A 23,633-nucleotide genomic window follows, 5' to 3' on the forward strand; every position below is an offset into this window, starting at 1 on the left:
ATATATACGATGCAAATAAGCTGTGCCTTTAGAATAAGATCTGGGAATATTGTAAATTTATATATTCCCTGTCGTGTTTCGGAGTTGGATGATCTGAATGCCATAATTAGTAGACGATCTCAAAATGTATATGGAGTGTTGTTTGTTATTCTCATAGATGGCATCCAGTCCCATTTGCAGTTTGGATTGGGTAATAACATAAAAGAACATCATCTTAAAGTCAAGCTTGTTGATTATTTGTCTTACAATATAACAAATAAACTACAAATATCCACTTTGGGGGAAATATGGCAGTTTCATCTGAAATATTTTCATAGGAAAGTGAATATCTTGTCCTTTGCAATACATGAAAGCCATCACTCACATGAACAAGAAGTAAATTCCACTTGGAGTTTTTCGCATAGCTTGTGGTGTCTTGATGCCAGATCGAATATCGGGATCCGAAATCGCCAGTTCCTTTCAACTATATTGAACAATTGGCATCTTGGAAGGTAGAATGGTATATATATACGGAGTTCTCCTCCTCCAACCCCCAATCCCCAACCCCTCCACAACTATTTTCCATCGCCTCGCCCATCTCAATCGTCAGAGCATAAAATGTCACAGAGGGGATATCACGTATTGAAGAGGAACGATTAGCTCATTTTGAACAAATGGCACAAGGTTCAAATGTCGCCATGTGACGGCATGAGGGGCCATCCCCTCAATTTTTGGAGCGTTAACAGCGTTGCTTTTTCTTTTGCTTTTTTCCTCTGCATTGTTGCCCTATGAGAATGAACTTTCTAAAATGCGGGGAAATTTTGCTTTACTCTCTCCAGGTTGTCAGTAGCGCTCTCGGTGAGGGAGTTTATGAAGTATCAGTAAGAACTCACATTACGCAGGATATGAAAATTGCTTGTTCGGTTTCCATGTAGATAGATACACCCCGGATGGTTGATTATGGAGAGTGAAATATCCCGGGTTTATCCACAAGAATACAATCATACAATACCTCAAAATATATATATTTGTATATTCGCGGCGTTGGGTAATATCGTTCTCATCCAGCACCTCAGACACATGCAGTTTCCGCGCTTCGAGACAAATAGCATCCAGAAGCCATGTAAGAAAAACTTGACGGCCGCTGGATATCAAAGACCTCAAGGACGTTGATTGAGGTCATGATGTCCTATAAAATAGCCGTAGATAGACAGCTGAGCTCGATCCTCTGCTGCCGGGAACCAGGTCTGCCTGGTGGTGGAGAGTCTCTAGCGCGAGGCTAGCCGGTCAGCCAGCGTTATAAATGGTGGGCTGTCAGTTCCTCTCTCATATAGGAGATTTGAAGGGTTGGTTGTTGCGGCACACTGTCCATTGATCGGAATCGTGTTCACGATGTTCAGTGAGAAATCGCCGATACGGATGATGTCAAACCTCTCCTCCTGGAAGTCAAATATACTATATCTGCCTGCCAGGGAACCCTCAAAGTTTGAGGCTGTTATTATTATGAATCCTAGATGTGAACGACTGGAGGCTCTAGATAACTATGGCCGGAAACAACTCCAACTTGAAGAGAGCCAATTTCTATGCGTTACTCAATTTGTGTAACTGGGTGCTTTGAGTCAAATAACGGTTGTATAGAACCGTTTTATCACAGCCCCTGTGAGACGGGATTTTGTGCGGTTTTTCCACTGCAACAGAAGGATCAATCCCTCATCTTACAACGGATACCTGCACCAGCTTGAAGCTTCGGGAACTTGAAATAACTGCATTAGTACTTCTCCCAGCCTTGGAATTTGGCCGGATATCATGTGATATGCGCTTTTGTAGGAGGATAACGTTGGTAGTCATTACTAAACTAACTACGCGAGAGCAATACAATATGTTGGGGGGCACGTGATAGGGTAGCCGTAGTACCCACTAACAGCTTTCTCTACCCAGACTTATTGGTTGAGCTGAGCTTCTAAATCAAACCATAACAATTCTTTTCTAGATACGTCTTTGTCAAAGGATTACCACGAATTCGTTTGCCTGGAAGGGGAACAATCACAAGTATTCTTATTGCCAATGGCTGACAACCGCAAATCCGTCCTGATCACAGGGTAGGTTGTGAAAATCAATATTTTCATATGCACATATTTAACGTATCACACGAATAGCCGAGTTTGCTGACTGTGTAATACGCATATACAGCTGTTCTCCCGGTGGCATTGGCCATTCCCTGGCGCGAGAGTTCCACCGCAACGGGCTCCGCGTCTTCGCGACTGCAAGAGATAAAAGTGCACTCATCAGCCTCAAAGAACAGGGGATTGAAACGCTGAGCTTAGTCGTGGATAAGGAGGAGAGTAGGAAGGCATGCCGTGATGAAGTTGAGCTTTTGCTCAAGGGGAAAGGTCTTGATTATCTGGTTAACAATGCGTGGGTGCCTAACTTTTCTTGAATTGATTAACCAATGCTAATTTAAAGTAGTGGGTTAGGTATGTTAATCTGTACCGTCGGAATAGGAGGTCTGAAAAATTAAGACATGAGAACAATTCTGCTATGCTTTAGGCATGCATTGTCGAACATATATTAACCCTAGATGAACTAGGCTATACCGTCCCTGTCTTGGACGTTAACCTCCAAGAAGCCCGAGAAGTCTTCGAGACTAATTTCATCTCAGTCATTGCAATGTGCCAAGAATTCGCACCGTTGATTATAAAGGCCAAGGGCACAATCGTTCAAATAGGGTCCGTTGCAGGAGTAAGTGTTTTTAAGTCCTTATAGATACAGTTTCGTTTCTGGGTAGATTTCACTGATAAATTCATCCCAGATAATCCCATATGTCTTTGGAGGCGTTTACAATGCGTCAAAGGCCGCCCTCCACTCTCTCAGTGATTCTCTCAGAGTAGAACTTGCGCCATTCGGGTTCGTTGAAAACCCCTCCTTCGGTCCAAGACAGCTGTTTCATTCCCTACCCAGATAACGACCCTTGCGCCCACCTTTAAAAAAAAAATTGATTGCATCAAACCAAAGCCAAATTGGCGGACCGCAAAGGCTAACCATACCATTTCCATTCCTGATTCTCATAACACCAGAGTCCAGGTAACAACCATAATAACGGGCGGCGTGAAATCTAACATCGCGCGTGCAGCCCACACCCTCCCTGAAACCTCCCTGTATCAGCCCGTCAAAGCCGAGTACGCACGACGCATCGGCCACAGCCAGGAGGGCGCCTTGTCAAACGAAGCCTACGCACGAACCGTAGTGACCCAGGTCTTGTATGGGTCGGCCCCGTTGCGTTGGATCCGCTGGCTGCTTCTGTGGCCGTTTGGGGGCCCTGGAATACGCAGGAGTGGTAAGTATGTTTGGGCAGGGAATCGGTCAACTCTTTTATGGTTTTTGAATTGCGGGTGGACGTGGTTTGGTTTGATCCAGTGGTGGATGTCCAGGACATTTAATTTGTGGAAGTTGAGGAAGTGAGGGGGTGAGATGGTGAGAAGTGGATGAGAGGAGGATGGATGATGATAATGGAGAGAGACTTAGGTTTAGAAGGTATTTTAATAAATTCCCCTCTCCCTATTGTACTATACTGTTCGTCATTTGCAAGATCGCGACAATATGGTGGGGGAAAGATTGAATATCCATCCTTCCCAGGTAGCCAAATTAGCCAAATTGGGACTATTTCTAGTGGTTTGGGGCCCCCGATTAACGAGCCATTTTACCGCATATATGGATCCGAATACTCGTGGATTCTAGAAATGGATTCTAGAAATGTACGATGATGATATTTCAGCTAGCCAGTCCATTCTACATTGAGTAGAAAGGGAAAATAAGAGTAGAACATGGTCCAAGAATGCACATAAGCCCAAGCAAAGCAGTAAATAAGAAAATACATAAGTACACTTATGCGAAAATAACAACCTCTATAAAAAGTAATAAGGTACAACAGAAATGGGCAATGACATCCAATGGCAGCAATGGTACAAAAGGGGGTAGGGCCGTGGGCGGTGCGGAGCTTGCACAGCACCTTAAAAGTTTATTTTATCCAGAAAATCACACAGAAAAACAGAGAACCCCTCACATAGGCAACCCACGAGATTTAAATTAAGGAGGTAGAAATGGAAGGCGGCAAAGAGTTATGCAAGAGGGGATAACCTTGTTCTTGTTGTCGAAAGAGGTTTTACTGTTGAGAATGCAGAGGTGCACGCGCTGTAGCATACTCCCGGGAACACCACTTGCAGTTTCTTTTAAACATAGTGTCGGAGACGAGAGCAGGGTTTCCCGCATCAGGCAGCTAGGAAACGTGTGCGCATGGGTGTGTACCGTATTCATTAGAGAACCAGGATGCTGAAATCATTATCATGAGTACGAACGTATACAAATACACATCCCTGGGGATTGGGCGGATTGCAGACATGGTGACGTATGCGCGGAGCGTATCAAGAACAAGGGAGACAGATAACGGCAAAGGAGAGGAATGGAAGAAAGAAAATAGCACAGCTCGGAGACCATGTGGCTTTTCATTTAAATACCAAGCGAAAACTCTACGCCCACGTCGATATCACGGGCCATTTTGACGACTTTGGAGAACTGGACAGATTTTTCAGCTGCATTTTGCAGATCTTCCATGGAAAAGATTTTGAGGCCCGATTCGTTGATCTATTGTTCATGGTTAGCTACTTTTCCACATTGTTATTTTTTGCAGAGAGGGCTACGTGGTAATTAGGATAGATAGCCATACCAGCTCGTGCGCTTTAGCCATATTAGTTCCTTGCAAACGTGCAACAATCGGTGTGCGAAGATTCATTTCGTTAACTACATTGATCAAACCTTGAGCGATGGCATCACATCTAACGATACCACCGAAAATGTTGACAAAAATGGCAGTGACCTTGGGGTCACTGGTTATTAGCTCGAAAGCAGCTCTAATAGCTTGTGGGGTAGCGCCGCCACCAACGTCGAGGAAGTTGGCGGGATTGCCACCGTTGAGTTTGATAATGTCCATGGTTGCCATTGCAAGGCCAGCGCCGTTGACTTGGGGGGCCGTAAGCCAAAGAATCATCAAGTCAGCGGTTAAATGGTTGGCTTACCCAGACACCCAATATCTCCGTCCAATTTAATGAAGTTCAATCCAGATCTAGAACACATTCCTTGTCAGCGAGTAAACTTATCGAAAATGAAATTTGGGGAAACGAACTCCGCAGCCTTGACCTCATCCGGGTCTTCCTGGGTAGTATCTCTCCATGAGAAAATTTCCTTTTGTCTAAATTCGGCATTATCATCAAATCCAAGCTTAGCATCCATGGCAAGAACTTCATGCTCAGTAGTCTCACAAAGAGGGTTTATCTCGATTTGTGTGGCATCCTTCTCCATGAAGACTTTGTAAAGCTTTTGAATGGTATTCTTGGCTTCTTCCAAGCATTGTTCCGAAAATCCTAGGTCCTTGGCAATATTTCTTGCCATCTCATCTGTGACACCGACATTAATGTCGACACTGGTAGTGGTGATGGCATCGGGCGTTTCCTTGGCGACTGTCTCGATATCTACACCACCTTGTGATGAAGAAACGATGACTGGTGCTTGAGTCTGTCTATCCATCAGAATAGCTAGGTAGAATTCTCGTCGGGCAAATTTGCGCTCGCAGATATATACGGCATTGCAGATGCGACCTTGTGCGCCGGTTTGTTTAGTGACGAGCTTGTGGCCGATCATCTGATCGGCAAACATCTTGGCCTCAGTTGGTCTACATCTCAAGTTCAGCATAGATTCTATGTGTTAAGAAAAAGTTGCGCACACGAGAGAGAAAAAAACGTACGAATATATAACGCGCACACCACCCTTCAGGCCATTATCAAAAGTGCCCTTTCCTCGGCCACCGGCGAGAACCTGGGCCTTAATCACCAGATCCTCCGCATCTATTAGAGATCTTTTAGCAATACGGACACCCATTTATCCCGTATCGAATGGAACGAACCAATCTGTTTGGCTACAGCTTCTGCTTCCTCTGCGGTTCGGGCAACTTCGCCCTTAGGAACGCCTACCCCATACTATATCCACCCTTCATCAGTGCCATCCCTATCATTTTCTATTCCGGCATGGCCCGGAGAAGTACGTACTGTTTTCAGGAGGTTTGCGGAGAGGTATTCATGGATGGAGAGGTTTCTTCTTTGCTGCTGGGCAAAGCGACTAGGAATCGGCGTCCTCTGTAAGGGAGATGGGATAAAAATTAGCATCGACTACGCCCTGTACTAAGCCACAAGTATTGGTAATATCCCACTACTTCTCTGCCTCGAAAAAGTACGATAAATTTGACGGGATTGCCAATATTTATTTCCTAGTACTATTTATGTCTTTTCTCTGACCGGGGCTGTTGTTAAATGGTAGCCAGAGGAGAGTTTGACAACTTACTACAGAGGCTCTGAAATTGGCAGCAATTGGATTGCTACGGACGAGTTTGAACATCGTGGACAATTCAACTCGGCGAGGAACACAAAAGAGATGGTATAATAAAGAAGAAGAAGAAAACGGTGGAAGGGTGGAACGAAGAAGCAGTGGGGAAAGTTCGCTGCGGTTGGATGAGGTCGCAGTAACATTGGACCGGTATATCCAAGCTACGGATGTGGTTTAGTGGTAAATAAATAACACTGTCACGCTATGTATTTTTAGTATATTTCTCTGGTGAGAGACAACATCTAACTAACGTTGTTATAGGCATCCGCCAATAACTTCAAAATGTCTATCTCCACATCCGAAGCAGATATAGTCTTCAACAGAGCGAACGTGGCCCTGGCGCGCAGCCAGCGCCTCATCGCATCATGGCTGCCCCCCAAAACTGCTGAAGAGATCGCCAACACGAAAACCGAGGAGGAACTATTGCGGGAAGAGGACGAGATATTTACCCCCGTTCCGGAGAAGTGTGTTATCATCCCTTCAATCAGTCCTGTCCACCCCCACGTATACACCATCGTTGCGCTCTATAAATCGGTTATATGTCGCACACTAAATAGAACTCTAACTGCCCTTTTCCTTCCAGGCTAGGACTCGGTGCACCCATCCCAAAAAGCCAGGAAGATAACAGCTTCAATCGCACAGAGCTCAGCTCCAACGAGAAACTACGAAAACAGCTTCTGGGCAAGAATTACAAAAAATTTACTTCAAAAGTGCCGGTGAATGGTTCACGGGATCCTCGACTGGTGCTGGAGAAGAAGCAACAGCAACACCGCCAACATGCCAAAGAACAGCCACAAAGCGATGACGAGGATGAAGGACGATCTTCCTTGGGCAGGAATAAAAGAAAGATCGTAACGGAGAAGACAATTCAGGCTGGGACAGATGATGGTGCTGCTATAGCTATCCCTACGACGACTGCAACGCCAAATGGCAATGGCGATATTGACGACCTTAAATCAGATGATGGAAGCCCGCAACGCAGCGCTCAACGGAAGAAACCAGCCAGTTATCTCGACGAGCTCTTATCGGAACGATCGAAAAAGAAAAAGAGGAAAAGGAACAAAAAGCAGTCGTAGCAGTTTATGTAGCAGAACAATTCAACCCATTGAAAATGGCTGACTCTAAAACGTGGGAGTCGGGCACCATTTTTCCTTTCCTCTGTGTGCTCTTTCACATTGATGAAAAACTCTCAACAGGCAGTATAAATAGATCGCGGGGCCCCTGGAATAAATTCATCAGAATCGATTCCACATTTTCGTAGATAACAGGGAAATTCTGTTGCTAAGATTGAACCCCAATCAGTTCCCAACATCTTTGGAAAACGAGGTGAGCTGAGCGGACCAGTGCCATCGGCGGATATCTCATGTGCATGGCGCATATAAGTTATATAAGTTGATAGCAATGGGATCCGGCACTGATAATCAAGTTGGTTTTGGTTTAGGAGGAGGGGTAGGACTTCTCACCACCTTGCGCAAACCTCTGCCACAAATGTCAATCTCTGCCACCTCAATGCAAATATCTCATACACCATGATACGGCATTTTATTATCATTCGATTGTCTTTGAGAAGATATCTAGATTTTCATGAAACCAGCACTTGATGGATCTCTAATGCTTTAATTCTGATAAATTTTTAGAAAAATGTAAAATATATATATTAAATATCCATTTTAATAAAATAATCAGTTTGTTGTTCATGATGAATGTAATCAATTGTTAATCAAATCTTGATTTTGACTTGGTATCAATCATGTAACTTTTGCTACCTTGGCATACCAAGCAGCGGAATTATCATGCCACAACACCTGCAGGTGTATGTTACGGGCTTCAATAACAGTGGCCGCTGTTATTGTGTGTGTCCTTCATTATTGTGTGTGTCCTTCATAAGACTGCCTAGGATATCTCTTGGGAACTCGGGTGATGCCTCTGAACCCAACATTGACCAGTTGACGTAGTGCCGAGATTTAATTTTTGCGTTTCTAATGTATAGTACGTCCCGCGTGCGATCCCATGTTTCTTGCCTGGCCCACGACCAGCCGGCCGACTAATAGTACAAGGAAAATATTTTGGGGCATGAGATTGAATTGGGTCGGACCGGATGGGTTGGAGAGCGGCTGTTTTTTTTTTTTTTTTTGTTGCTTTTGCTCAAGGAAGTAAATAAATGTAGAAGAACAAAACGAAGCATAAAATCAACGCATATTTGATTAGCCAAATCAATATTTAAATGACAAATGCAACTAATCCGACATATACATATTCCAAACAATTCCGACATTCCAATAATCATTATATATAGAATATAGTAAATAGTAACGTAGAAAAAGGTTGAACAGCCAAGCCAAAACAAGGTCAACACTAGACAGGTCATATATATGTATGCGCTTCTTTTAAAAAACCACAGAAATAAAAAAAAAAAAAAAAAAAAAAAAAAAAAAAAAAAAAAAAAAAATATGGTGTATCACAAGTTATAATCAAGAAAAAAAAAGAATGTAGGGTTAAGTAGCTAATTGAGTAAATGAGAAGAAGGGAGGAAGAAGAATGAGAAAGGAAAGTGGGAGGGAGAAGTAAATGAAAGAAATAAGAAAACACGGTTTGGATTGGTTAGAGATGAAATTGAGTTAGTCCAAGCAAGAAGATAAGAACAAAACATTGTTACCAAAACAAATCACGGTTTGGGGGAAAGGTGTGGACCTGCCGTGCTGTGCCATGCCATGACTTATAATATAAACAAACATGTCAGGAGGTAGAATTATTGAAAGAAATGAAAATATAAGTAAATGAAAATAAAAATAATAAAATCATCTAGCAAAACCTACGCTCGTTTCCCCTCCGCAGTTCTTATTGTAACCGCTTCCTCTTTCGATCCTCCCCAACCCCATCCTCTTCGCCCGGCCGTTCCCGCTCCGCCGTCGCCGCCGTCGGATTCAATAGCGAATGCACATTACTTGCCATACTCGACCGGCGCGTGGCAGGCAACGAGTCCCCAGCCGGGCGAGGGAATTTCGGCCCGCCAACGGACCATCCACTTTCCGGGTTCAACGAGGAGGACGAGGACGAGGAGTGTGCAGCGAGTGGATGTGGGGGTGGGTGTGGGTGTGATTGTGTTTGCGAATATGTATGTGGATAAGGCGGGTGCGGTGCTGCACTGGGCAGCTGAGGTGGGGCGGCGACAGGGTCGATAGATATGGGCGGCGGCGGGGAGGAGTGTCTGGATGTGTCTTGGTTGGTGTTACGGCGGGGGCAGCCCATTTCATACCTGGCTAGGAGATCGCGGACATGTTGGTGGTCTGCAGTCGGGAGCGGAGGGGCTTGATTCATGGAGTTGTTGTTGGTGTTCGTGTTGGTTGGGTGGTGAGCGGTCTGTTGCGGGGAAGGTGGCCATTGAGGGGAAGCGTGGTTAGGGGCGGAGGGTGAGGTAGCGTTGTTGTTTGTTGCTCCCCAACCATGTTCGCGAATGTCTGCAGAGGTGTGACGGCGGCCGAGATTAGGGCCTGCGGCCGCTACAGAGGAGAGGGGATGAGGGGCAAGTTGTTGGGGTGGGATTTGGGGGCGGTTGTAATTTGGTGATGAGTTAGCGGCACCAATTGACCCGTATCGACGAGGGGATACGGCAAGGTGGGCTGGAACAGGAGCTTGGGCCATGGAGGGGCGCCGGCTCTCGTCTTGAGGCATCTGGCGCGGGGAGAGTGGCGGACCGGAATGGAGGGTCATGCTGCCAAAGTACGGTTGTCGACCGGATAGGAGCGACTCGTGAGGATTCTCATAGGCACGAATGGCATCCAATTGCCGCGAAATCTCTCGTTGCATGTTGGCAGCTATTTTGATGGATCAAAGAATTAGTAACGGTTTCCGATTCCCAAATAAACAACGTTCGTTTCGCTCAAGCTCATTGGCTCAGACTCACCATCTCTATGAATCGCGTTATCAGGGTCAGGGACAATGGACATGACGAAATGCGACATGGAATTGGACCACTATAAATCCAGATCAGTAAAGGAGGACATTCTTCACCAAAAGCTCCGAAAAACGGCGTAGTAGTATTCTCACTTGATGGCATCGCACTAAACTCTCCGTCAAGGCTTGACATCTGGAGTTTAACTGAGAATAGTTCTCCTCCATGCGAGAAAGACGAGCATGAAGATCGTAGATATTGTGCTCTGTATTGAGCAGTCTGGAATCGATCACTCTGGAATCAGCTGCTTCGGGAAGCGGTTCAGCGGGAGTTGCAGGTTGAGAAGAACTTGGTTTGTGTCCCGAAAAAGAGTCGCGATGAATTAGGGTCTGTCTTGATGCGCGACGTTTGATCTCTCGTAGACCGGCTACATCTCCCTTTTTGAAATTACCATTGCCATGCTTGAACTCCCACATCTGAGAGTCAGGAGATCCTGTGTGGAAGACATCGCTGACTATAAACATATGACAGGTCAGAGTCGAATATGAGTTAGAACGAATCAATTGATTCAAAACCAGGTATTATGTGGATATGGCCGAAGGTACCTTTATGAAACCCATACATATTCAACTGTCTCACGAAGGAGGAAACATTGGTGTGCTTGAAATATTGACTGCACAATATAGGTCAGTAATCAGTTACAGCCGGACAAGCAATGCTATTCTAGAAGCCTGGGATAAGGAGAACGTACGCGAGAACTTTTGAGAAATCCTGAGAGGGAGACATAACGAAGCTCTCGTTTGAGCTGGACCAAGAAATCAAATGTTGTATACTCGGGTCTTGTAGCATGCTGTGCAGTGGCGAATTGCATTAGGGATCAAACATGGTTCCTCAATTTAGGGGAAGCAAAATGATGTCCCAACCTACCTGTACAGCTTATGTATAAAGGCTGTTTGAACGACCTTGGGTTGTTGCGCAGCAGCAGCAGCGCCTGTAGGCTGGCTTTGCGCATGGCCGGCAGGCTCACCTCCCATCATCGCACCTGAGGATGCATCGCCAGCGCCAGCGCCGTTCGCATGATTATTATTGAGGCTACTATGGCTGTGGTTGGCATGGCTGTTGTTGTTGTTATTGCTATTATGGTTTGCGGAAGCCGGTCCGTGTTCCGACTCAGGGATGCCATTATTGTTGGTGGGGGGAGCCATTGAAGCCGATGCAGGCGGCGAGAGGTCCATGGGATCACCTTGCGAGTGGTGATCGGATGGAGCAAGGGACGAGGAGAGGACCGGGATGGTTCTGGATTTCCCGATGTCGGTTGGGCTGGAGAACGGGCTTCGAACATGGTGTTCTTGTATGCGATTCATGGCGGAAAAAGGAAGGTTATGGTAATAGTGGACAGTAGATATGGAGATACTGTATTGGTGGGTGTGATAGGGCCGACGGAGGGTCCCAGCGATGGCGCGTAAAGAATGAGAAGAGAAGAGCAGAGTCGGGCGGAAAAGGGGGCGATGGGAGTGGAGAGGAGTGGAGTGGAGTGGAGTGGAGCGGAGCGGAGGGGAGTGAAGCCGATGGTGGACAGCTCTAGACTGGCTGGGTAATCTAAATCGATTCGATATGGAGATAGGGAGAAATAGATGGGGGATCGACGATTGGAGGAGGTTATACCGTAGGGCGGAAGCTAGTGCAGTGATGTTTGCAGGCGAGGATCGATTGATAAGTGGACGGGAAGCTCAGGACAGTCGGGAGAGAAACGAGAAGAGGTGCAGGGAGGCAAAGGAACCAGGCTCGACGGTCGTGGTACTGGGGTAGCCAGCGAGAAGAACAGCACGCATCTATTTTTCTATGCAAGGGGTTGACTACGATGGAACGGGGGTCGATGGATTGCGCCAGGTTGCAAGAGTAGCGAGGAGTGGGAGTAAAGAGTAATGCTCGTAGTAGTAGGAGGAGAAGTTGTAGTAGTAGCTAGTAGCAACGGTAGCAGTAGCAGAAGTAGTAGGAGGAGTAGGACCAGTAACTAGTGGTTGGCGGCGGTGGTGGTGGTGGTGGTAGTGTTGGTGGTGGGAGCGATGGTGGGAGCGATGGTGGCAATTGGAGTCGAGCAACGGGTCGGTCCCAGAAATGAAGTGAACAAGCCAGTTACTGCGGCGTTACAGGCACTGGCAACGAGAGAGATATACCGAGTCGAGACAGGACTGGCATCATTGCATCAGCAATTCGATACGTGGAGAGGATAATAAGCAGGATGGAATAGCAACATCGGATACAGCATAAGCAAGACCAGATCCGACCCAGTACGGGCAATCCTGGCTGGAGTTACATACAGACAGGACCAGGAGAACCTCAACCGGCGCCCGTAACTACGCAGTATTTAAATACGCTAACCCACAACTTGGAATTAACAATTAAGGTCCGAGCTTCCCGATGTAGCTAGATGGAGGGATAAGTAATAGGATAATAAATGCAACTTAAACACTGCGAAACGGCGAGCCAGTGGGCGCAAAGCCTGGGGGGAGGAAAAAGAAAAGAAGAAAAAATGGAAAAAGAAGCCGAAGGAAAATGGAAAAATGGAATGCCCCAAAAAGGAGAGAAAAAGAAAAGGAGAAAGAAAAAGCAAAGAAAAGAAGAAAAGAAGAAAAGAATAGCGAGTCTGCCGAGATGCATTGTTTGATATATTGATACAGACAGTCAGACAGCCAGACAGCTTCCAGAAACTTATTCCAGCTGTTGAGATATTTTAGAATTCCGTCTGTAAACTTCATTGCTGACCAGATATTTACAACTGGCAACACGAGCTTTACCGGATCTGTTATTCCTTTTTTTTTTGTCAGGACAAGGTGGTCTCGGAGACAGGTCAAGTCCTCCTTTGTCTCATTCTTACTGGCATTATTCATGATATCTTTATGAGAGATCCATTCTGTCAATTTTGAAACCGGTCTCGCTGCACAATTCTGCTAGAACAATGCAGCCTTACCCTGCAGCTTCATTTTCATCGATACAAATAATTAATTACTAGTCCAGTAGCATGCCATGAAGCTGTTGAATCCGTTCATTCTCCCCGATCATGAGTGGTGGAGGACTTCATCCGGGAGGCTCAGGGGGCTCTCTCCCACAGCTGTACCATGCCAGACACTCTGCGTTCGATACTATCATCCTGAACCGCCAACAGAAACTCAGCCACTGAGGCCATTGGCCCTTCTCTATGACCAGTTTGGTCGGTTCCTGTTGTACCAGATGCCATCATACAGCACTTTGCCCTTTACTCAGGGGGGTAAGTTAGTAGTGAGCAACAGTCATGAAGATATGAAAGGAAGAAATCAGCCATGATCCCTAGTAATAATTACATGTCTCTTCCTTCTCCTCGCAGAACTCAATACTCAACCAAGAAGGTCTCCAATTGATTATTTGGAGCGAAACACCCTTTCCCCCCCTCCCCAAAATGTGCAACAGCAGCTAAACAGGCAGAATAGATGCTTGCAAATATCAAGCCAAGGATAGATGGCACGTTTGATATCGACTATAATAACACCAGATTTGGCGAGAGTCTTGCAGCTGTGGATGGAGGTGCACATGCTTTGGAGGCCGCTAACTAGTGAACCATCTCAACCCGCTCGAGTTGTTTTCGACCGTGCCTTGAAGCATTTCTGGCGCTACATGTAACCTTTACTTCTCCTTTCGCTTTTTCTTGACGAACTCACTCTTTCTAGGTTGTGATAATTGAAACGGAAAAGGGGTCTTCTTCAACCAGACCTTTCGCGCCCTTTATCCATTCCTTTTAAATTAGCTTCGCCTTCAAACGGGGAGAACTCCATCCGGTCAGCCAGGGCGTTCCACACCAGCTTTATGCCACCCTTGTTTCCCGTCATGTTCAATACTAATCTGTACCAATTGCGGAAGCTGTTTTCCTCAGTGATATAAGACTCCCGAACAGCTGTTAAAACTTTATCAATGTACTAATATGCCATTATTCATATGTTATTGGTTCCATGTAGCCAACACATTAAATGATGAAGCAACCTGTAAACTTTCTCTCACTTAGCCCTGGATAGAAGCCCGTTGGAATATTCTGATGGCTGTTTCAGTCTACTTCTACTGGCATTACCCTACAGACCAAGACGTGATCCCTCACCTTCCTCTTTCTGTTGGCATTTATGCTACTCACAGCCCAATCCTCTCATTTCGGCATTACCTGTGTTCCACCCAAATGCTGAAATTGGTGATGCTTTCACTGGGCTTCTGTGGATGTTCAGCCTGGTCCCCTGCTGCTAGCAGCAAACAATCAATCAAGCAAGCAACCAGGGAAAAGCGACGCGCTTCCCTCCATTATTTATCTCTATTGGATCCACTACAATAGTGCGAAATAATGCCAGCCTTCCCACCTTTATTTAAATTCTCAGCGTCACTTCCCGAACTTCTGGAGATTCATGCGCCCCGTCTCATCCAGCACGTACCTTAGTCGGCGGCGCCATGGCCACGGCTATCGAGCGCGAACATCACCTGCACCGAAACCGAGTCCCTCCAAACCATGCCGCCGATAGGCATGACATTCGACGAGTTCATGGGCCTCTTCGCTGATCCTGAACAGAGCCTTCTATTGAATCTGGAGGGAAATTGTTGAACGCGCGTCCGCCTGTTGCTGCCGCTAGCATTCTCGCCACTGGGGATCAATTTATCTCTCAGTTTGATGTTTATTACTCCCACTTCTGGTACAATTTTGGCCTGCTTTGGGTATGCATCTTGTTCAATGTCGCGGCTCGGCCTCCGTAGAGTTGTACTAGGTTGACACCACGATCCTAGGAGGAAGAGCATAATCGTTTCTAGATCGATGCGGTTGGTAGGATGTAAGTCTCTTAGGTAGATGTTGGGGAAATGATAGAGCTGGGAGAAGGGGAGAGAGTTTTGTTTTATCCTCTTGGCCATTTCTTCTCTTATAGCCTCTGTAATTTTTGCAAAATTTTCTTATTTCACTGTATGGCATTTAGAAAATATAGTTCTCATCCATTCTGTGTTTCTCAGGCCGCTGGTTTAGAAGACATTTAAATGTCGACATTGGACCGGCATTTAAAGCCAGCTTAATTTGGGTCACGAAGACCATTGAGAAAAGAAGTAGTTACTGCGCATTCTTTAGATAAGAATGGCACGGAACGGAAAATGGTTTCACAAAAACGAAACTACGTGTTGTCATATCGTATGGACATACAATATTTGTTGATGTCAATCTGCTTGGTCAATTCGATAAGAACCCAGGGAGTGCTCGTAAGGCTCTGTCTGCTCGATTGGGTTTTGGACCCGCCATCACGGTTGAGATAGAGGGACAGACGGCCCAGAGCAGTGATGACATGATAGCAGAATGCGGCCAAGCAAGCGTTTGGAACAGTCGAGAACGGAAACTGCGCCTAAATAAATAATGGCGACGGTGAGTCCATCACACTAAAAAAAAAAAAAAAAAAAAAAAAAAAAAAACTATCCTCCTCGAGGAGAATTTATCGCGAGCATAAAAACAGAATCCTAGGTTAACTTAGATTTTTAAACCTTAAAGAGAGAGATATCAGAAGCTTGGTGTTGGATCATCCCATTTGTTTTTTGCTCCCCCATTACGGATATTTCTATATTTATACCGTTCTCATCTTCCGCTCCTTTCTCTTTCATACAAGCTAAGTGGGTTTCATCAGAAACATAATATATTTTGTGAGTACCTAACGCTCCAAGCACACACAAAAAGTATGGAAAATGTGGGGGAATGAATAAAGGTTTCCCAGATTCAAGCTTTTACTATCCATCCTGTCCTTTTCCCATAGTCACACTAGATGTCCTAATTCAGCGTCTGTTCGTTTCGAATAGGATATCCACAGACGGAGACTTCAAGAAACAGGAGCGATACACTTCCCTGGGTGCACAGGGCTATCAGATCGTTCGCACCCCTCCACCCCACCAAGTCTATCTACGTGAAAGTCCAAACGAGACCACAATGGTAGAAAAGGTCTATGTCACATATAACCAGGTATGTCAGGAGGAAGGAGGAGGTAGCAAAAGAAAAGAAGAGAGAGAAAGCGTGTATATTAGTGTTCGACTGAGGAGCGCTGATAACCATGGGGGGTCTCACAACCTCAGTGGTTTGTATTTCAGCCATTTTCTTGCTTGAAAGAGACTGCTGAGCAACGTGACATCTCTATCAACCCCCATCCACCGTCAACGACTGTGAGGCTGACTGGGGAGAAGGGTGGTGGAACCTAACCTTTACATTACGCCGAATATGCGAATAACCTGTCTTTTCTTGATATCATAGGTGCACACGTTGTGTCAACTCTCGGCAGACCGCATCCTCAATGATTTCAAACCAAACCTCATGATCGCCATTGGCGGAGGAGGATATATTCCAGCAAGAATTCTAAGGTATTCCATTTCCTAAATACCCTCTCCTTCTCCCGGAACGTAGGGTGAATGTGGATGTGGAGAGGGATACAAAATATTGTTCTACTCCAATCCACCAGAGTTAAAATCAAAATGCCAAAAACACCCATACACATCAGCATAATTTTGTCTTAGTTCCGCTTCTTATTCAAGCGTTTCTCCTTTTTATTTGAATAAAACTAGGTCCTTCCTCAAACAACCTGGCGGCGCGAACATCCCCATCCAAGCCATCGGCTTATCGCTGTACGAGAACCTAGGAAAAGACGACCAGATTGAGCAGCTCGGAACGAAAGTTACGCGCACGCAATGGCTCGATCTCAGCTCACTGGAAATGGCCAATCTGATAGGGAAAAATGTGTTGATTGTCGACGAGGTCGATGACACGCGGACGACGTTGGAATACGCTGTGCGGGAGTTGCAGAAAGATGTACAACTAGCCCAACAGCAGTTGGGTAGAGAGGGAGAGACGACTACATTCTCTGTGTTTGTGCTGCACGTGAGTGCCTTTGCTTTTCTCTCGTTTGTTGTTTTCTATAGCGGGGGGATTATTTATTTAGATTATGGAGTTGAAGGGGGAGCGGCAAAAGAAAAAACATCACGAGCATGTTCTCTATCTGCTAGGAAGAATCGAAAATATTGTTTTAATCGAGAAAAGATAAAAAAAAAAAAAAAAAAAAAAAAAAGGAAAAAAGGAAAACTGACCAGTTCTCTCGTCGCCAACCAGAACAAAAACAAAGACAAGAAGGGTACACTGCCCGCCGACATGATGGAGAACGGACGATACCTTGCTGCAGTCACCACTGGTGATGTCTGGATTTGCTATCCATGGGAGGCCAAGTACGTCTTTCCTACCATTTCCCATATCTTCTAGATTCCCATCTTTCCGTATCCCTTCGTTCCCCTGTGCCCAAGCCTCCGCCCTCCAATTGTGCTACAGGGAATTCCAACATAACCAACCATCCCCGGGGATGGTATGTATGACCCGTGCAACATACTTTATCCAAAGACTTGAACACATCATGCACGGCAGTCGCTGGCTAGCCCTTCACCTTTTACGTCCCCTCCGCCCCTGGGCCCTGCGTTTATTTAACCGCATCGTTCAACCCTTTGCCCAATCGATCTTTCTGTCGATTGGCTCCTTTTGTGAAATAGATATATGAGAGTTTTGCTTGCCATATTAAAGTATTTGCTAATTCCATACGCAAACAGAGATATTGACGAGCACGATCACCTGGCGGCTCAACATCCATTGGCTTGATGTTTTATATATTTCCTTTCTAGCCTCCACCAGTATTGGTTCCTTTGCCAATACACAAAAGCTAATAGTGGAAAATTTTTATGAATTTTCTTTTCTGCTTCCGTCTCCTAGCTCTATTACCTTTTATATTACTTTATTCTCCGGCTCCCCCAACCCTCCCCGCCTCTGTTTCTATTCTGCATTCTGCATATTAGCATCGTTATTTTAGCTTTCTTTTCCTTTGATTTTAAAATAAATGAAAAACTATGACGTAGCCTGACATTAGGTTTGATCTAAAATAGAATTTCTTAAAATTGAAGATTCTATAGATATTAGAAATATTTTGCACTGGAAAAAGAAAGAGCCTTGAATTATGGAGGATACCTTGTTAGCAATGAACGAAGCCAAACAAACAGGTATAAGAAACAGCAAAAAGAGACAAGAAAAAAAAAAAAAAAAACAAGAAAAATTTCTCTCATCAAAGCTCAACATTCTTTGCACCCATCTCAATAAAGAAGCCTGACATTTTCGTCTCGTCTCCTCCTACCTCCAACCTTTCTTTCCTCTCCTGTCCACTCCTCTCCCATTCCCCTGCTTCCTCCTGGCCGTTGTTCATTGATCACAACCCAGACCATAAAAGACTGAACAAAGATGCATAAAACCACCCTAATCAACGTCCACCTTCGCCACCCGCAACTGGTTCTTCGCTTCCAGAATCTCCTCCTGCAGCGATGAGTACTCCTCAGGCACATCGTTGAAGGCATACACACCCCACCCGAGGCGGAAGAGCATGTATGCGCCTATTACCATGAGGGAGTAGAAAGGGAGCTGTGTGCGTGTGTGTGTGTGTGTGCGCGCGCGGGAGCGCGGGGTTATATTTAGATTAGTTTGTTTTCATTGCACAAGGCAGTTGATGGGTGGGTGCTTGTAGAGGTATCCTGACTGGGTACTATTGAGGGGTATGGGGTAGATTGTTTAAGGGATTGCCGTAGAACTAAAGAGGGGATGGGGGGTTGTAGCACGCACGACTGGTATTATTTCATTCTGGATGGTGGGATTTAGAGGAATGAGGCCGAGGTGGAGGGCGAGGTAAAGCTGGTGTTTTTTTTTTTTTTTGTTTTGGTTGGTTAGCTGATGCGTGGTGATGCGGTAGAGGAATTGAATTTCAAATCGTTTTTATTTTTGTATTTTAGCGTACCGATGTGATTAAGAGGAGGACAGAGAGAGTCTGTTGGGCTCGGGTCATCTTTCAAGATGTATGTAGAAAAACAGGGGTGGGAGTTGTGGTAGATGGGAGGTCAGATACTGTAGGTAGCTCATCAAAATAAGTAGTTGTGTGGTGGTATGGCCCCAACTGAAAAGAGAATCAGTATATGTATCACACAATTAATATCCCTAAAGTGTGAGGGGATCAACCCACGGTCGTGTAGAGGAATTGTCAAAGGTTGTGTTGATCTGTTGGGCTATCTTGTGTGTTATCTTGGTTTTTTCGATATGCTGCTGGGCATATTTTTGGTTGCCGCGTGTAAAGTCAAATCACATGGCCTTCGCGTCTGTTAGGCATTACTACCTACGGCTAACCCAGGCTCGTGCCACCTAACATAGTGTTGCTCTCGCTTAGATAGTTAACAATCACACAACCAACATCATCCTCCTACAGCGTCTAATTAGCGTAAACTACACGCCCAACCTTTCCTCGGGTCATTGAAAGACGTAGATATGGGCGAGTGTGTGCGTCAAGGTGTATCACCAAGTATCATTAACTCACATTCAGGAAGCTACAAGTCTAGCCTTCTCAGATGCAAGAGAAATGATGTTTCTACACTCAGGATTGGCACATTTTAGCGCGGATAGCTTTCAGCTGACTCTGGTAACTACCTAAGGGAAAGGAAGATTAGCAAAGCCAAACAGAGAAGAAGATGAGACATGCAGTATTAGGCAGCGGCGGGGACAGAGCGAGGACAGCGGATGGTGAGTCAGAGAGAAGAGACACGGGTAATTCGGGGGAAATTTGAGAACAGGGGAGATTTGATGTGGGAGTATCCGCGCTCAACACGCGGAAGCTTATCCTAGATCGCAAACCCTAATTGCCTGAAACGGCATCTGGTGAACCTAGGACCATGTTCTTACCATCACACACGTAGTTCACCCTCTCTCATGCAGCAGCAATGCTGGTTCAATGTCTCGTTTCCTCTAACCCTTTGAAAACAAATTCCGCGCTTCTTAGATATAGCTAATACTTGCTTGGCTGAGTAGCGCTATCATTTAGTTATTCCATCGGATCCACTAGCCTGGTTGTGCCTAATTTGACGCTAGAGCCCGACTACCTGTCCCTCTATCTCAGACTTTCTACCTGGCTACATTCCTAGATCCCAGTCAGATTGTTTGGTTCCAAGGCTATGATTTTACATTCCCCGCAATATCTGCCGGTTCAAGGGTCACATTCCCTTCTTTCCAGAGGCTATTCTCCATTTTTGATCATACGAACAAAACTGGAGAATATTCATTTTGTGGCTTTTCGGGCTTTGACCCTGGTCATTTGAAATTTATCCCTCTTCCTAAAGAGCCCATATTCCCAATAAAACGCCAGGCAGCTATCCGCTTATTTGCTTTATGTCAACTTCTAGCAAAAGTCATATAACTGGAAAATGAGTAATATAAAAGATGAGCACCCGCGGGAGGCATCTCAGCCTTCTGCGGTGCATAACCAATGCAACGAGTTCTCGTTATCAAAATCAAGGTCTGAGGAAGAGAAACCACCTTCTCGTTGTACGGATTCCCCTTTACCCGGAGGTTCTTCTGCCCCATCTGCGCCGTATAGAGACGGGCCCAAGCTGTCAAAGGAAGAAGAGGAGGAAATGTTTCGGGCCCTGCAAGCTATATTCCAGGTTGCTGAAGAGGAGGAGAAAAATTTCGATATTAAGGAGTTACTCACTGCATTGGAGGGGGCGGAAGAAGATACTCGACACAAGATGAATGCCCTAAAGGGTGTCAAAGCCAACCTTGATCTTCTCTGGAGGAGCGGATCGCATTTCATGGTCCAAGCTGCTGAGGTATTGGCTAATGGGAGTCGTGACCGTACGTTCAATCTATTTAGGGATTCATTCGGACAATTCGGAAAATTTTTGGCTAATCAATTATATTTTGCTGATAACAGCGAAATGGCGGCGGGCATACGGTCAGACTGGGATATTGGACTTTTTCCTCCAAGTAATTGCAACATCTGATGTGGAAGATGATCTCCTACTTCACTCTTTACGGCTGATCGGAAACTCCTGTGCGGACACTGGTACGTGATTGAATTCATGGACTACCATCTCAGCCCTAGTTATATTCTCCTTCTTGGCTGACTTGCAAGATGTGTAGATGAAAATAGGCAACTGGTCGTTGATAAGAATTACACATCTCCGATTATTAACCTTTTCCGGAACCCTGCTGTAGTCCATGTGGCCATCCCTGTTATATATAATATTTGCGTCGACTTTGGTGAGGCCTCACACTCCGCCGCTGTTCTCCTTTACACGGGCTGTTGTCAAAGCTAATTTATATCGACAGAGCCCGCACAGGCGCAAGTCGCTGCAAACGGAGTTGGATACAGTCTCCTCACGCTACTTTCCGATGATTTAATCGAAGGAAATGCACTCCTAACATATGCTCTCGAACTGCTCGAGACAGCAACTGAACAAGGTTCGTCGATATTCACTCTCTTCGCAGCTGCAACTGAAAGATAGAACAAAAGCTGATACCAGCAGCTCAAGGAGTTGAACGTGTACCGGATGCCGCTCTTCCATTACTTATCAATCTCGCCACAGATGAAGACATAGGGTTTCCTCAATTTACAACACTCGCTAGCTGTCTTGGTTCATATCTGCTACATGAGCGCTTTCAAAATATATGCATTATTCACCATCTTGTCGAAAGGGTTATTTCGGTCCTTTACCGGTCGTACGACCTTGCTCCTCATGGACTTAGCCCAGGGGACATTCAAATGCTCACTCAACTACGGATAAGGCTCAACCAAGCGCTCTCAGACATATCTGCCCTGCCCCTATTCTCACAAGCCTATCCTCTTAATTGTGACCTTTCGGAAACACTGCGCTCTTGGCTCCAGAAACCAGAAGACCAATTGCAAATATGCGCTTGCGTCATGCTTGGAAACCTAGCTCGAGAGGATAAAATTTGTGCATCAATGGTCAAGGATTACCAAGTCCATGTACCCCTGATATCAATTCTAAATGGCGATGCCAAAGCTGCCGTCTTACACGCTGTTCTTGGGTTCTTAAAGAACCTTGCTATTGCCACTGACAACAAAGAGCCGCTAGGCTCCGCTGGGATTATCACAGCTGTATCGCGCCTCTGGGCATTCGACACTCTGCCTCAGGTCCAATTTTCCGCAGCCAGCCTCACACGCCAAGTCATTGTCTCCTCATTCAATAACATCTCGCGTTTGCTAGAGCCTTTATCCTCTGACCCGGATTCTCCGGCGAATTCGCGTACATACCTCTCTTTGCTCCTCTCCCTTTTTGGGAAATCCGACGCTACTCCAATCAAGATAGAAATCGGCCGTACGATCTGCGCCATATGCCGTTCCATTAACCAGCGGCAACAAGAAGGAACTGAGGCGGCAATTGAAGCTTCCAATCTCTCCAAATGCCTGTACAAGCTGCATGGGGACGTCGCTTGGCCGCTTGGAACGATGATAACTCAGACAGAGTGGCCTGTTGTGCAAAGTGAGGGTTGGTTTGCGCTTGCCCTGATGGCGTCGACACCCTCCGGCTCTCTGGCGGTAGTCGATAGTTTGCAGAACATGAGCGTTTTCCAGCAAATCCAGGACACAGTTAAGATGGGTATATCCGAGCTTTCGGGTGGAGAGTCTGCGCAGGAGAAGACAGTACGACTGAAGAAGGCGAAGGATCGGGATAACGCGACTATTCTTGTAGATGGGTTGTTGAAGAATACGGTGAGCTTTCTTTCGTCACTTTAATCATTTTCTATTCGTTGGTGGTCTCAATACACCTTATATATTTTTTCCATTTCCCCGTTGAAAACTAACCACATATTTTTTTAAAATAGTCATCAGCACTTTCCGGCGCAAGAAGGGAGATACTTGAGGATCTCATGCGGGATGTCGTAGAAACTTACCGTGTTGGATAATCGAAATTACATCACGATTTTTATCGCTACCTCCATCGTCACCTTGTCGAATGCATTGCATCTGGTGCAATTATTTCTGCCTTAGTTTCATGTTTCGCTTTTCTTCCTAGTTGGATAACGACATTAACCGTCCGAATATGTACTGTACCATTACTTAAACTCGAAATGGACCTGTATTCATTTGAAATATTCCTTTTATCATTTTCTACCACGCATTTGGACTGTTCTTAACTATTTGGGGTCTCTCATTCGCCAGATATCCTTGATTTTGTTCAGATTAAGAGCAGGATCGGTTATGTAGAATAATCGAGCTGCTTCCACCAGTCTCCGCCCCCCCCCCCCCCCAACCCAACGCAAAAAAGTGTGAAAAAACGGGGGCTCTCCCCAAAGGGGAGGAAACAGCCCAAAAGACAAGAATCGACCCAGGCGGGGATATACCCAAATACGAGTTTTAGGATTTTGGAGGGGGAGACAAAAAGGGATAGAGGGAGGCCATTTTGTTGAGCGGGCAATTGGCCGCACACATTCATAACA

At 45.6% G+C, this 23,633-nt stretch overlaps 7 protein-coding genes across 7 annotated transcripts; 4 read left to right on the forward strand and 3 right to left on the reverse strand.

Annotated features, from left to right (window-relative positions):
- Positions 1-2,043: 2,043 nt before the first annotated feature.
- Positions 2,044-3,416, forward strand: HCAG_07696 (predicted protein; the record flags this gene model as incomplete). Its single annotated transcript, XM_001537337.1, has 7 exons — positions 2,044-2,078; positions 2,170-2,394; positions 2,446-2,453; positions 2,567-2,718; positions 2,789-2,863; positions 3,061-3,236; positions 3,332-3,416. The coding sequence occupies 7 exons, from the start codon at positions 2,044-2,046 to the stop codon at positions 3,414-3,416; spliced, it is 756 nt and encodes a 251-aa protein (XP_001537387.1).
- Positions 3,417-4,482: 1,066 nt separating this feature from the next.
- HCAG_07697 (succinyl-CoA ligase beta-chain, mitochondrial precursor) lies at positions 4,483-6,420 on the reverse strand (the record flags this gene model as incomplete). Its single annotated transcript, XM_001537338.1, has 8 exons — positions 4,483-4,617; positions 4,700-4,992; positions 5,049-5,095; positions 5,156-5,701; positions 5,774-5,873; positions 5,933-6,005; positions 6,075-6,161; positions 6,367-6,420. 8 exons carry the CDS (start codon positions 6,418-6,420, stop codon positions 4,483-4,485), a joined length of 1,335 nt encoding a protein of 444 aa, XP_001537388.1.
- A 270-nt stretch (positions 6,421-6,690) lies between these two features.
- HCAG_07698 (predicted protein) lies at positions 6,691-7,484 on the forward strand (the record flags this gene model as incomplete). The annotated part of the gene is made up of 2 exons (XM_001537339.1): positions 6,691-6,872; positions 6,992-7,484. The coding sequence occupies 2 exons, from the start codon at positions 6,691-6,693 to the stop codon at positions 7,482-7,484; spliced, it is 675 nt and encodes a 224-aa protein (XP_001537389.1).
- A 1,762-nt stretch (positions 7,485-9,246) lies between these two features.
- On the reverse strand, positions 9,247-11,535 carry HCAG_07699 (predicted protein; the record flags this gene model as incomplete). Its single annotated transcript, XM_001537340.1, has 5 exons — positions 9,247-10,223; positions 10,313-10,382; positions 10,456-10,814; positions 10,906-10,973; positions 11,228-11,535. The coding sequence occupies 5 exons, from the start codon at positions 11,533-11,535 to the stop codon at positions 9,247-9,249; spliced, it is 1,782 nt and encodes a 593-aa protein (XP_001537390.1).
- Positions 11,536-16,643: 5,108 nt separating this feature from the next.
- On the forward strand, positions 16,644-17,966 carry HCAG_07700 (predicted protein; the record flags this gene model as incomplete). The annotated part of the gene is made up of 4 exons (XM_001537341.1): positions 16,644-16,690; positions 16,892-17,204; positions 17,433-17,545; positions 17,918-17,966. 4 exons carry the CDS (start codon positions 16,644-16,646, stop codon positions 17,964-17,966), a joined length of 522 nt encoding a protein of 173 aa, XP_001537391.1.
- Positions 17,967-18,611: 645 nt separating this feature from the next.
- HCAG_07701 (predicted protein) lies at positions 18,612-18,755 on the reverse strand (the record flags this gene model as incomplete). The annotated part of the gene is made up of 1 exon (XM_001537342.1): positions 18,612-18,755. The coding sequence occupies one exon, from the start codon at positions 18,753-18,755 to the stop codon at positions 18,612-18,614; it is 144 nt and encodes a 47-aa protein (XP_001537392.1).
- Positions 18,756-20,593: 1,838 nt separating this feature from the next.
- Positions 20,594-23,099, forward strand: HCAG_07702 (predicted protein; the record flags this gene model as incomplete). The annotated part of the gene is made up of 6 exons (XM_001537343.1): positions 20,594-21,023; positions 21,103-21,234; positions 21,312-21,431; positions 21,501-21,632; positions 21,695-22,905; positions 23,019-23,099. 6 exons carry the CDS (start codon positions 20,594-20,596, stop codon positions 23,097-23,099), a joined length of 2,106 nt encoding a protein of 701 aa, XP_001537393.1.
- Between the last annotated feature and the right edge of the window lie 534 nt (positions 23,100-23,633).

This window comes from Histoplasma capsulatum, genomic scaffold (genome assembly GCF_000149585.1).
Source record: "Histoplasma capsulatum NAm1 scaffold_9 genomic scaffold, whole genome shotgun sequence".
Classification (NCBI taxonomy): Eukaryota; Fungi; Ascomycota; class Eurotiomycetes; order Onygenales; family Ajellomycetaceae; genus Histoplasma; species Histoplasma mississippiense.